The sequence below is a fragment of the Gadus morhua genome, chromosome 16, assembly GCF_902167405.1.
Source record: "Gadus morhua chromosome 16, gadMor3.0, whole genome shotgun sequence".
Classification (NCBI taxonomy): domain Eukaryota; kingdom Metazoa; phylum Chordata; class Actinopteri; order Gadiformes; family Gadidae; genus Gadus; species Gadus morhua.
The window spans coordinates 7,409,227-7,423,383 of NC_044063.1; the positions used below are offsets into that span (position 1 = coordinate 7,409,227).

The 14,157-nt window shown below is 45.6% G+C and overlaps 1 protein-coding gene across 2 annotated transcripts in view; it reads left to right on the top strand.

Annotated features, from left to right (window-relative positions):
• The first annotated feature begins 3,589 nt into the window (after positions 1–3,589).
• galnt17 (polypeptide N-acetylgalactosaminyltransferase 17) overlaps positions 3,590–14,157 on the top strand; it is a 14,946-nt gene continuing 4,378 nt past the window's right edge. Inside the window, exons 1-10 of one of the 2 annotated variants that reach the window (XM_030380364.1) lie at positions 3,590–3,967; positions 4,103–4,183; positions 4,452–4,699; positions 5,148–5,331; positions 6,092–6,258; positions 9,045–9,219; positions 10,536–10,733; positions 11,358–11,475; positions 12,852–13,037; positions 13,497–13,634. In XM_030380364.1, the coding sequence (XP_030236224.1) occupies positions 3,945–3,967; positions 4,103–4,183; positions 4,452–4,699; positions 5,148–5,331; positions 6,092–6,258; positions 9,045–9,219; positions 10,536–10,733; positions 11,358–11,475; positions 12,852–13,037; positions 13,497–13,634 (1,518 nt within the window). In that variant the 5' untranslated portion in view covers positions 3,590–3,944. Of the gene's footprint in view, positions 4,184–4,317; positions 4,700–5,147; positions 5,332–6,091; positions 6,259–9,044; positions 9,220–10,535; positions 10,734–11,357; positions 11,476–12,851; positions 13,038–13,496; positions 13,635–14,157 lie in introns of both variants that reach the window. The other variant, XM_030380365.1, reaches the window with a different exon arrangement.

A 14,157-nucleotide genomic window follows, 5' to 3' on the forward strand; every position in this document is an offset into this window, starting at 1 on the left:
AACAAATCCACTGTACTGGTCTGGACTTATAGACTTATTTTATCACTACTTGTAAACTAACACTTAAAATACTTAACTGTAAATTGTAAACACCCTTATGGGTTGGCATCAAGGATATAAAACACAAGTAAAAATGTACAGCTCACTTTGCTATTCTACCGAGACACAATGCACAGCAGGAATCAACAGTATTTCCTGTGGCTTACTGTCTTAGATGAAAAGGCCAATCACAAACTGCTCTCGCTCTCTCTCTCTCTCTCTCTCTCTCTCTCTCTCTCTCTCTCTCTCTCTCTCTCTCTCTCTCTCTCTCTCTCTCCCTCTCTCCCCTCTCTCTCTCTCTCTCTCTCTCTCTCTCTCTCTCTCTCTCTCTTAAACAGTTGGGGGGATATGATATCTGCCAGAGATTGGCACACAGAACAGTTGGCCTGCGGGGGGACTGTGTTTGGACTGTTCGAAAGAAAGGTCAGAAGACAGGGGTCTGGCAGGGAGGCGGATGACATTAGTTAACACTAATTCAACCATATTAAATGTAACAATAATAACCACATCTTTCTTTAAAGAAAAGTACCCATCTAGCCATCATGTAACTCATCTGTCAGTTGTTGTTTTCCTTCACTTCCTGCCCTTCAAAGGACCTTCCTGTTTCACCCTGCAGGGTTCCGCCCTGGCCAGCTTTTTCTGCTGTTGTGTCTTCAAGCTAAACCATAAACGTTAATCAGTGTAACCAAAATCTCTCTGAAGATTACATTATATCATATCATTTACTTTTAACACACTTTAGTACTTTTAATAAATGGTTCTTGTACTTGGAGTTGCATTCAATGCTTGAGTAGAATTATAAGTGAGGCCTACTATATTTGAGTGATTACAGGGGGAACTGAGTACAGTGACTTATACAGTTATGGGGCCATCATTAATTGACTATTTTATCAATATGAATACAGTTAATAAGGTATACAGTTGTAACTACGTGAAATAGTTGCATGACACAACTGAAATATATGAATATTTAAGAAACACAAGGATGAACGGAATAAGTAGCCTAGGATAGGCTACTTGTTTAGAAGATATTTTCTCAAGATACTCCCCTTTACGTGGCTTCCGCATCTGCAATATTGCCAATTGTGACTCGTCCATTCATACTATTCACAGAACCGTCGCCAGACCTGAGTCTTAAGGGGGGCATATCAAATGCATAGGGGGGCACAATTATTATTAGTCTACAGTACATATATTTCCTCTATTCGCGCAGCACATAATCATCACGTTAAACATAACCAACAGCAATATGACCCTATAGCCCTATAGCCTACAACATCACATCATTCCTCATCATTTAAAGCAATACATTACATAGAAGCAATGCTATGAATATATATCCATAAAACACTGGACTATACAACATATTAGGTGTAAAAGCAGTTAACAGAGAGATATGCATTGCCATTAGAACCTCCTCATCAACATATCCTTCCACTCGGACGTAAACTTGTGAGTCCTTTTCAAAAGCAAGCTGAATCAGCTGGGCCTTGCGTCTGTGCAGCATACCGCGCAGATGCTCTGAGGAGACGTTTTTCAACGTGGAAAATGAGTTTTCACACAATGCTACAGTTAGGGCAAGGGTGTAGGCTGTGAGAACAGTCGGCATAGCCTGGAGTGCACAGTTGAATTTGCTAAGGATGTTTGCTATGTGTGCTAATTTTCAGTTAAAACAAAACCGCTGGCATTATTTTAACAGCTGTGGGCGTTTTCATTGCCATAACAACGTGAGCTAATCAACAAGTACGACATGTTCTTACGGAAGAGGATTAGGGCCACACATGTAAAAAAAAATTAAGTTCTGACTTTATTCTCAGAATTCTGAGAAAAAAGTCAGAATTCTGACTTTAATCTCAGAATTCTGAGAAAAAAGTCAGAATTCTGAGATTAAAGTCAGAATTCTGACTTTTTATCTCAGAATTCTGAGATTAATGTCAGAATTCTGAGATTAATGTCAGAATTCTGACTTTATTCTCAGAATTCTGAGAATAAAGTCAGAACTTAATTTTTTTTTACATGTGTGGCCCTAATCCTCTTCCGTATGTTCTAGACCAGTGTCTCTCAATTATTTCATTCAGTCATTCCCACCCTAGGAGACAGATAATTGTTTGCGCCTTCCCTGAATTGAAATAGCCTACTATTGGGAACCTGCTAATATTTATTTATTTAGATTAATAAAATTAGCTGCGATAACCTCTGCAACAACTTAAAACAATTTCGAAGTTCAGTTTATTAACTCAATTTGTAACATTTAAACAAGACTTCTAAGTCTGTGTGAATCTCAAAACAGAGAAACAAGAGCATATGATTCACTGGGGTTTGCATTTAATTAAAATTATTTTTTGTCAGCTTGTCAGCTTCATCAGCTTATTCCCTTTCAAAAATAATAATATATGTTCTTCTTTCAAGCATGAATAAAGACACCAAGTCCCTCTGTCATGACTTTGAACGATCAAAATTCTTGTAAAACTTCTGACCCTTGGTATTATGTTTATTTAAATTAAAATAAATAACTTATTAAAATAAATCGATTTTATAAGCTGAGGGCGTTTACATGAGCCTCATAGTATTACAACATGTGGTACTTGTTGATTAGCTCAGTTGTTATGGCAATGAATACGCCCTCAGCTGATAAAATAATGCCAGCGTCTTTTTTCAACTGAAAATTAGCACCCATTTCAACTTTTTCTGCTCCTTGCACCTTATCATGCTTATCATGTTACGCAGAATTACAAGCCCCTGCCGACTAAAAAATGAAACAATTCAAGAGTTCAAGTTTTCAATTCAATAGTTAGAATCGCCTTGTGGTCAACTGTCATTTAATAGTCATCTGACAGATTATGTCAAGGTTTTAAAATGATTATTATTATTATTAGCTGGTCATGTTATAACACAGCTGGTAATCGTGGATTTTCTGATAAAGACTAGCAAGCCTTTTTGACAGACAAAACAGCAGAAACTAGCTAGTGTGCTCGTGCTGCCTTTTTGGTTTTGTCAAACAGGAGACGCCCACCCACCAATCAGAGGTTAGAGATTCCTGCAGGAAAGTTGCGCTCGATTTCACTAGCCCATTTGTGCCTGTTCATTAGTGTACAGCATCCATTCTCTCATTGCTTGTGTAAAAAAAAAAGGTAGAATATTAGATTTGAGGACGAAATGATAGGGTGGGCTAAGGCAAGTTTTGGGTGAGCTTGAGCCCACCCAAAAAAGGCCAAAAAGAAAAAAGGTCTTGCCATTAGAGGCAAAAAAGCCTTTGTTTACCTTGACAGCGGTCAATTATACTTGGCAACGGTGAATTATCAAATATAATTCACCGCCGGAAGTTGTGAAGGGCCCATGCAAGTGAACGGAGCGTTAATAATATAAATAATAATATAACATGTATACATCTTTTTTTGAGTTCTGTGCCTCAAGTGTGGGGGGGGGTACAAGCATTGTATTGTAGGGGGGGGCTATTCATTCAGTCAATCCATCCAACCAAATGTCCGCTGCGGTCGCTCATCAAAACCCCGATCTGATCCCGGAATCCACTCCGTGTTTCGTTGCTCTCCCTTATTAGGGGTCTATATAGCTTGTCTCCTACTGAGCATCGGGTAGAAAATAAGCATACGAGAGGCACAAGAAGACACTGCAACTCGATGAAGGGAAATGTTCATGATAATTGGGACTGAATCAAAAAAAAAAAGTGTGGGAAAATATTCTGAAAGGCTGCACCATCCTCGCTGCTAAGCAAATGCATAGCCTCTGTTTGTTTTCAAGCGGCGACTGAATGCGGTGTCTTTAATTGACCGGGGATTATACCATTTTTTTTCAACCTGTGAAGGATTGCACACAATTTCGTTAAAACCAACGCTGATCCCACTCGGTTTCGCAGCGGGAAGCGGGGGGGATGCGTCGCTCCGAGGATGCTGGCGCGCAGTCTCCCATCGTAAATTCTTGACTTTTGTCGGACGAGAAAATAATAGCTTCCACTTCGATCTGACGCTCGTCAATAATTGAAGGACGCGGACTCCTCTGCTGAGCGCGGGCTCGTTAATTGATTTCACTCGATCTCTTCACGCAGACTTCCCCGACCGGGATGCTGGCGACGAGGGGGCTGTCAGGAGGAAGACGCAACCTGGAATAACCTCCATGATACGAAAGGGTAAGAGAGGAGCTGAAGAGGCTTTTAACATTACCAAGGCTTTATGCGGACCGGAATATTATAACGACACTATAGGCTTTACAGATTTTTTGTTGTCGTAGTGTATCACACCTAACCCACTGCTCATCTTGCAGCTTTTGGCTCGTCGCAAAGCAAGAGGATTCCTCTCTCTCTCTTCATGACACCTTTTTTAATGACATAGTGCGCCCTTCCCTCACGGTTCGGTTTTGGGACATCAGCTACATACGTACATGGCGTTTGTCTTCAGAAGCTGGAGGCTGTTACTTGTGCTGAACGTGCTGATGGTGGCCGTCTTCGTGACCTTTTGGGCAAAATCAAACACGAGCAGCGTCAAGAGAGCCCTGGGGCCGGACCCGTCCGGTGGCGGCGGTGGGGATGGAGACAGCGGGAAGCAACCCCAGAGCAACGGCACGGCTCTGGGCTCCAGCATAGCTCACGAGGTGCTGCTGAGGAGGCTCGGCTCGCTGGAGGACGTGGTCTACCGACAGCTGAACGGTAGGCAGTGTGCCTCCTCACACCTACACTGCGCTAATAAGCAGCGCTTCAAACCACACCACGGATTTTATTTTTGTATACGTTGCCGTCATACCGAAGGCGTCATCCCCCTGTCCCGCTCTTGGTACTTGTGCTTGATGTCTGTCTCTCTTTCTCTTTCTCTCTCTCTCTCTCTCTCTCTCTCTCTCTCTCTCTCTCTCTCTCTCTCTCTCTCTCTCTCTCTCTCTCTCTGTCTCTGTCTCTGTCTCTCTGTCTCTCTGTCTCTCTGTCTCTCTCTCTCTCTCTCTCTCTCTCTCTCTCTCTCTCTCTCTCTCTCTTTCTCTCTCAGAGAGAGAGAGTTGGCCTGCGGGGTTAGGGTTAACCGCCCCCCCCCCCATGTGCTTGTAGAAAGACAGACTGTTTCAGCACCCTTTTCTGTACCTCTCATCTCGTCCGTGTTCTCCGACAGGTCTGTCCAAGTCTCTGGGTCTCATCGAAGGCTTCGGAGGTCGAGGTAGAGGGGGTCTCCCCGCCACTCTGGCTCCAGCCGAGGAGAACGAAGCCAAACACCTGAGAGAGAAGTACGGCTACAACGCCTACCTCAGCGATACCATCTCCCTGGACCGGAGCATCCCGGACCACCGTCCCGGCAAGTGAGTCCAGAGTGAACTGCACGCGGCAGAGAGGAGCCCGTCACAGACATGGGGGGGAAATGGATATCACTTGGGTTTTATTCTCGTGGATGTTCGCTGCCTGTCTGGCCGTCAGTCTCTCGAGTTGTCTCCCTGTCTGTCCATCTGTCCCTCTGCCTCTTGGGTCTCTATGGCTTTTTCTCTGTCTGCCTTTCCCTCAGTGTTGTCCCTGTCTGCCTTTCTGTGTGTGTGTGTGTGTGTGTGTGTGTGTGTGTGTGTGTGTGTGTGTGTGTGTGTGTGTGTGTGTGTGTGTGTGTGTGTGTGTGTGTGTGTGTGTGTGTGTGTGTGTGTGTGTGTGTGTTTGTGTGTGTGTCTCTCTCTCTCTGTCTCTGTCTCTGTCTCTTTCTCTGTCTCTCTCTCTCTCTCTCTCTCTCTCTCTCTCTCTCTCTCTCTCTCTCTCTCTCTCTCTCTCTCTCTCTCTCTCTCTCTCTCTCTCTCTCTCTCTCTCTCTCTCTCTCTCTCTCACACTCTCTCTCTCTCTCTGTTCCTATGTAGGAATATAGATTGAAGGATAAAGGTAATATATTCATGTCTATTTTTTGTTGTTGCTGTTTTTGTTTATGCAAAATAAACTAGGTAGCACACAGAATGCACCTGAAGCCCAGGGAAAAACTCCCGAACACAGACAGCCCACCCAGACTAAAATGAAATGGTATGAGATTTATGATGAGATATAAACCGTACTGTGTGTGTGTGTGTGTGTGCGTGCGTGTGTGTCCAGGTGCCGGAAGACCAGCTACCCCAGAGAGCTTCCTCAGATGTCCCTCATCTTCATCTTTGTGAACGAGGCACTCTCCGTCATCCTGCGCTCCGTGCACTCGGCTGTCAATCACACTCCGGCCCACCTGCTGAAGGAGATCATCCTGGTGGACGACAACAGTGACGACGGTCAGTAGCCACGGCAACCAAGGCTTTTTGAACATTTCTGGATCAGGACAGTTATAATGACAAACGGGTTGAGTGGCTGGGGTAAAAAAGTCTTGCTGAATTAACCGAACCAAACCCTGTAGGCCACTGGTGGTTCACAACCTGTATCCCCATCCACGCATGACGGGGGTCATGTGAGGATAAGGAGCTGTATTCGAAATGCTGAAAAATGTGTTCCCGACAATTTCCCTGCATAAGGTTGTGGTAACATTATAACTTGTTAATATCGTGTCATGGAAATTTATAAACTCAGTCCAAGGCTGTTTCATTGGATCATTCTAGGTTTGAAAACTCAAAGAAAGTGAAGGGAATTACTAAATTGATGAGCATTAACATGCATGACTGCATGTCTGCATGCATGGTCAATGATCTCCCCTTTTCGTACCCCTGCTATAAAATTTGCTGTGGAATGCTCTGAAAGAGTAGTTAAGGGGTCTCAGGTGAAGGTATCAGGACGGAGGTGGTCTCTGAAGTGGTGGAGGAGGAGTTTGGTTGGGGTTCACTGGGGATGACAGTGTTCTTGAAGCGGACCGAGGGAGGTAAGGGGGTTAGGGAGTGTGTTTTTGTGTGGAAAAGAGATGGAAAGAGTGAAAGGTAGAGAGAGAAAGAGGAAGAGAGAAGAGTGATGGTGAAAGAGATTTGAGACAGAGAAAATGAGCAAGAGTTGGAAAGAGAGAGGGAGATCCAGAGCCAACCCGAGAGCGATGGAGATAAAGAGAGAGATCGAGATAGAGAAGGAGGAAGATAAGTGGAAAGAAAGAGAGAGAGAGCGAAAAGGAAAATAGAGAGTGATGGAGAAAGACTTTTAAGTAGCAGAGGTGGAGGGGGGCAGGGGGGGGTGTTAAGTGGATTGGAGGGACAGAGGAAAGATGGGGATAAGGAGGGTGGAGATGGGCTGAGAGAGGGTGAGAGGGAGGTAACGGTCGGAAGGAGTGGAGGTGGAGGCAGATTAGATGGAACTCCGGGTGAGAAAACCTGGCTTTTAGTGGAAGTGAAAGGCAGGGAGAGGGACAGGTGAAGAGAGAGAGAGAGAGAGAGAGAGAGAGACATTGGCAATCCTACATTTACATGGCTTTGGCAATGTCATTGAAGATTAGAAGCAACTGGTGGTCTACATGGTTAAGTGAGCCGGTTTCGATGGCTAGCCGGCCGCTCAACCTGCGGCAACGGATATGTACATTTTCCCATGTTTCCCCACTTTTGAATTATCTTTTAAATTATTTTGAATCTGCATGAAGAAGAGAGATGAGGAGAGAGGAGAGAGACAGCACTTGGCAGAGAGAGAGAGAAGAGAGGGAGAGAGAGGAGAGATTAAACGAAAGAAGAGAGAGGGAAGGAGAGAGTAGAGCTAGACAACGAATGAAAGAGAGATGGGCGGAAGATGGAGAGAGATGAGGGAAGAGAGTAGAGAGAGGATATAGACAGGGAGAGAGAGAGTCATAGTAGAGAGCAGAGGAGAAATTGGGTCAGATAGTAAGATGGATATATGTGATTGAAGTAATCCAAGGCAAAATATAGCACATACAGAGTTTTAGAAGTGTTAAAAAGCACAGCAAGGGGGAGGAGGAAGGCGGAGACTGATAGAAGAAGGGAGAATCCTATAAATAAAAGACACATGCACTTTAATAGACATGCTATTTATGACCCTCTGGTTGAGATGCAATGGGCCTTATTTTCAGCCGGAGAAATGCAGCAGATTTGCATGTTTCCACTTTAAAATGATTTATTTAATCCCGATGACATGGGTAATCTACCGGAGTGTATCACAGTGTAGTTGTGGCATTTGAGTATGTTTGAACAAAGGTGTGTGCTGGTGTGAAATAGTGTGTGCTTTGTGAGAGGTCAGAAACAGAATGAATGATTCCATAGTTTGAGAGGAAGATGGCTGGTTTGAGCCAGAATGCACAATTGAGCAACAATTTAGATTTGGGCGGTCAATGCACAATTGACAAATGCACATCTAAACCTGGAGCCTCAATGTAACTCGTGATGAGCAGTCAGAGATTGTGCGGCTGCATTTCTATTGGCTGGTCATATCGCAGGAAAAAGGGTTGTGATTTGATAGGAGGGAAGAGATGGAGATCAAAGGATCATCAGATGCCTTGCTCATGAAATCCCGTTGGTTTGGAGACACTCACACAATGCAGTGCAACTGGGAATTATTTCATCTCTCTCTCTTGCTTTTGATCTCTCTCTCTCTCTCTCTCTCTCTCTCTCTCTCTCTCTCTCTTGCTCTCTTGCTTTTGATCTCTCTCTCTAGCGTTCTCTCTTTGCTGCTATAATATTTGTAAATTAATTGCGTGGGGGAATGTTTCTGTTTCTGAACATGTGAAGGTGCTGCGGGGTGTGTGTGTGTGTCGATGTGTATGGGTGTTTTCCATATTTCAGAGAGAAGCATAGCCGCCATATTTGCACACCTGATGTCAGAATGACAGCTTCGCGGCTGCCTGCGGTGTTACCGGATTAACTCCTACTCGACGGAGATCAGACAGAATGTGTTCGCAGGTTGTCACAAACACTGCGTTGAAAACTTCATGACACCGCGGGATGTGGGGGGAGTGTGGCTGGGGTGAAAGGGTGCAGTTGCTAAGCAACAAAGGCAATAAAAAAAGGAAATTTGAATTTGAGGATAGAAACAACAACCATTAAATCACCTCCATCAGGCCATTGTCCAGCGGAGGCTGGAGGGACATGTGGATGGTGTCAGTCCCACTGACTCCGCCCCTCTGGGTCTCATGTCCCCTCAGAGCAGCTCAAGGGCCCGCTGGAGGAGTACGTGAACAAGCGGTACCCCGGGCTGGTGAAGATCGTGAGGAACCATCAGCGCGAGGGTCTGATCCGCGCGCGCATCGAGGGCTGGAAGGCGGCCACCGCCGAGATCACCGGCTTCTTTGACGCACACGTGGAGTTCACCCCTTCCTGGTGAGTGGCACTAAGCACTAAGAGAAGGGGCAATTCTGGCTCTCTACATAGAGAGCGTACTGGTCAAATCAAACTCTTCTAAGTGGCTTAAAAAAGTTGAAAAACACTGTGAACGTCATAGTTTTAGTTAGAACTACATACAGTGTTTAGACTCTAAAAGAAAAAGTATGAAGCCGAAAGAAAGGACGGCAAATAAGGTTAGTTTTTTACCGCCATCAAATTTACATCCAAGTCTCAGAGTAATAATCAAAAGTCATCATTATCATCATTATGTTTTGTTATAACAAAGCGTTGTAAGAATACTTAATCCTGATAGCTCAGTTACATTCCAAGCAGTTTTTAACACTGCCATAATATTTGTTCTAATCTAACATTAGTAAACACTGCCATAATGTTTTTACAAAACCATCATAAAAAAAACAATAAAAAAAAGAAGTAAATCTTCCAGAATAGAGAAAATATGACAATGACGACTACCGACTTCACCACACAGTGTTTACTCTAGTCTATATGTACCCTGGGCACTCTGGTCTGAAGATAGCACATCCAAATGGAATAGCTAATAGGTTGGGACGAAGCCTGGCTGACTGAACTGAGAAAAGAGGAAGAGAAGAAGTGAGCTGTTCCAACTGTGCTAGGCCGTGTGTGCGTTTGTGTGTGTGTGTGTGTGATTGTGTGTGTGTGTGTGTGTGTGTGTGTGTGTCTTTTCAGTTTTTTCTGCGTTTGTGTGTGTGTGTGAGCATGATGGTTTGTGTGTGCATGTTTGTGTGTGTCTTTTTGTCTCTTTATGTGTATACATATGTGTGTATGTCTTTTTGTCAGATTATATATGTGTATGTATTGACTATGTACCTGACCTATGCTATGTCTATGTGCTCTCTCATAAATAAGCAATCATACTTAACCAATAGCAAGCAGGGGCTACTTATTACCAACATCATCAGCCAAATAATACACACAGAAACAAAGACACATGCAAGTCTCACTCTCTCTTTCTCTCTCCCTTTCTCTCCCCCCTCTCACTCTCGCTGTCTCTCGCCATCCCTCTTGCCCCGCCTCTCTCTCTCTCTCTCTCTCTCTCTCTCTCTCTCTCTCTCTCTCTCTCTCTCTCTCTCTCTCTCTCTCTCTCTCTCTCTCTCTCTCTCTCTCTCTCTCTCCCCCCCCCCCCCCCTCTCTCTCCCCCTCCCCTCTCTCTCTCTCTCTCTCTCCCCCTCCCCTCTCTCTCTCTCCCTCCCCCCTATCTCTCTCTCTCCCTCCCCCCTCTCTCTCTCTCTCTCTCTCTCCCTCCCCCCTCTCTCTCTCTCTCTCTATCCCAGGGCGGAGCCGGTGCTGGCCCGTATCAAGGAGGACCGCCGGAGGATCATCCTGCCCTCCATCGACAACATCCGACACGACACCTTTGAGCTGGAGCGCTACGAGAACTCGGCCCACGGGTACAACTGGGAGCTGTGGTGCATGTACATCAACCCCCCCAAGCAGTGGTGGGACGAGGGGGACACCTCCGCACCAATCAGGTACCACAACACCCTACTCTGAACCAATCAGGTTGTTAGAAGCGTCCCCTCTGAACCAATCAGGCAGCAGACTCCCCCCTCTAAATTGATCAGGTAAAGGACACCTCCCCTTGGAACCAATTAGGGTGGAGATATTTTCCTTCTGAACCAAACGGCTGACAGACATCTCCAAACTCTGAACCAATCAGGTGCTATAACAGCCCCCTTCTGACCCAATCAGATACCAGAACACCCATTTCACTGTCCCAATTATGTTGCAGATCAGCCAGCTCTGACCCAATAAGGTTCTAGACATTCAAAGGAAATAAAAACATTATTTTGTTACAAAAAGACAGCGGCACAACAATGAGTGATAATACTAACTAATATAACTGTCTCACTCACTGAACCATGTTTAGTTGTATGTCTTCATATTTCTCTTGTTATGTTAACCTGTATTCATACATACAGTGACCTAGTCTTCGACTGTTTCTTATTGAATAAAACACAAACCACATGGTCCGAGGCAGAGGACATCAACACGCACATACTATGTAATTCTATACATGGCCTACATATGTTTGAGTGGGGAGGAGGAGGAGGAGGTCTGAGCAGTGTGACTGTGTCCTATTTCCCCCCTGGCAGGACTCCAGCCATGATCGGCTGCTCCTTCGTGGTTCAGCGGGCCTACTTTGGAGAACTGGGTCTGTTGGACCCGGGTATGGACGTCTATGGAGGGGAGAATATTGAGTTGGGAATCAAGGTCAGAGGTTCCTCCCCCTCCTTCTCTTTGACTCCCTCTCTCCTCCCATCCTCTCTCCTCCTCCCACCTCTTCTTTTGTCTCTTTTCGCCACATCTGTCTTCCTCTCGCCATCTCCTGGCTCCTCTTCCAGTCCTCGACCCAATTGAATCTATCGTTTCCTCCTCCTCCTCTCTCCTCCTCCTCCTCCTCCTCCTCCTCCTCTCTCCTCCTCCTCCTCCTCCTCCTCCTCCTCCTCCTCCTCCTCCTCCTCCTCCTCTCTCCTCCTCCTCCTCCTCCTCCTCCAGCCTCAACCCAACTCTCTCCTACCTCTTCTCCTATCCCCGGTCTCCTCTTCCCATCCCTTCACCTCCTCTCGTCTCCGTCTCCGTCCCCTTCTCACTGCGCCTCCTTTCCTCCTGTGAGTGGGCCGCTGGGACCAGTGGCCCAGCAGTAGTGATGGATGGTGGTCCATTAGGGGCTAGCAGACAATGCTGACCCGGGTGGGGGAGGCCACTGCCTGGAACTGGGTCATCCCCAGCGGGTTGTGGGTGTTCTTCCTCACTCCTTCCCGAATACCGCTTCCTCTTGGAGGAGGAAGTGAGAATACTTGTATAGGCTGGTCGCAGAAGAGAAACTTTGAAAGGTTTCGCCATCATTTTAATGTTATTTTAATTTGCAATAAATTGTATAATTATCTAGTCACAGTATAGTATACAAATAATCTTTTTATAGTGTTATGTATAGTACTTTGTTTTAGAATTGTATTGTTATTTTTTCGGATAGGTGTTTTTTTTACTTTCGTTCAAGGTATTGTGCATGATAATTTTCCTATAAAAATCAAGATAATATTAAGTCATGTAATTTAGGGTCGTTAAATGATGTTCGTATAGGACGTTTGATCTTTATCACCAGTTGCAGCTTTTAACAGGCGGACATTAAAATGCTGCCGTTAAATTTTAGAGACTTTAAGGAAGCCTTGTAAAACTCAGCATAGGATCGTCCAACTGTGGCCCATTTGCTAAGGAGGTCCCCCAAGGTTGCGAAGGGACAAGAATTAACAGAACTACAGAACTATGTAGCCATTTCCTTGTATGATTAAAGAGGTTGTCATATTCTGTCAAAGGAATAATCTGGATTAATAGAAGCCATATCTTTAAAAAAACAACAACATAATTACACAAATTTACAAACAAAAACAGACTTTAAGTAATTAAATCAACATTATTCGTTTTTTTCATTTAAATTTCTAACTGCTATTCATCTGACAAACAAGATAATCTCTTCCGCGACGTGTACACACACACTGTGTGTGTGGCAGATACACTCTGTGTTTGGTGGAGGTTTGAACACATTACACACCACAAAAGACCAACAACCTGACATCGTACCGTTGCAGGTGTGGATGTGCGGGGGTAGCATGGAGGTGCTGCCTTGCTCAAGGGTGGCTCACATTGCCCGCCTGAAGAAGCCGTACGTCAGCAACATAGCGTTCCACACGCGCCGCAACGCCCTGCGAGTGGCCGAGGTCTGGATGGACGAGTTCAAGACCAACGTCTACCAGGCCTGGAACATCCCCATGGAGGTAGGGGCGGCGGCGGGCAACGCCATTTTGGAGAACACGCCAACTTCTAAACGCTATTTTGGGATAGATTTATTGAGATTGATTCAGCCTTTAGATGTTGCTTCTGTAGCAATTCCTCTGTAAAACAAAAAAGAGTCCTTTAACAGATAATTTTTAACTGATACGTCACCTACAAATTCCTCTTATTACTGCAGATATTTGTATTCATTTAATTGTTTCTTGTCATCTGTAAAAGGCATTAGGATTGGTTATACATTTACTTAAATGAACCACACTGCACGATTGTCACACACATTCATAACCAATGGATTTGAACAACAACCCTCATTTTTCGGCTGACACATATGCAGTGTTTTTCGTGCTAATGAGTAAGCCGTTTGCGTGCTAATCGCAGTTCATTAACAAAGTCGTTACGAACCCCTGCATCATGTCGGTAAACGGTTGCCCCTCACGTCGCAGAACCACGGCGTCGACTACGGGGACGTCTCAGAGAGGCGGGCGCTGAGGAAGAACCTGCAGTGCAAGAACTTTGAGTGGTACCTGGACAACGTGTACCCGGAGATGAGGAGATACAACAACACCATCCACTACGGAGAGGTGGGTACACCGAGAGAGAGAGAGAGAGAGAGAGAGAGAGAGAGAGAGAGAGAGGGGGAGAGGGAGAGAGAGAGAGAGAGAGAGAGAGAGAGAGAGAGAGAGAGAGAGAGAGAGAGAGAGAGAGAGAGAGAGAGAGAGAGGGAGAGAGAGAGAGAGAGAGAGAGAGAGAGAGAGAGAGAGAGAGAGAGAGAGAGAGAGAGAGAGAGAGAGAGAGAGAGAGAGAGAGAGAGAGGGGGGAGAGAGAGGGAGAGAGGGGGGAGAGAGAGAGAGAGAGGGGGAGAGGGAGAGAGAGAGGGGGAGAGGGAGAGAGAGAGGGGGAGAGGGAGAGAGAGAGAGAGAGAGAGAGAGGGGGAGAGGGAGAGAGAGAGAGGGGGAGAGGGAGAGGGGGGGGAGGGGGAGAGGGAGAGAGGGGGAGAGAAGGAGAGAGGGAGAGAGGGGGGGAGAGAGAGAGAGAGAGGGAGAGGGGGAGAGAGGGAGAGAGGGGGGGAGAGAGAGAGAGAGAGAGAGAGGGGGAGAGAGAGAG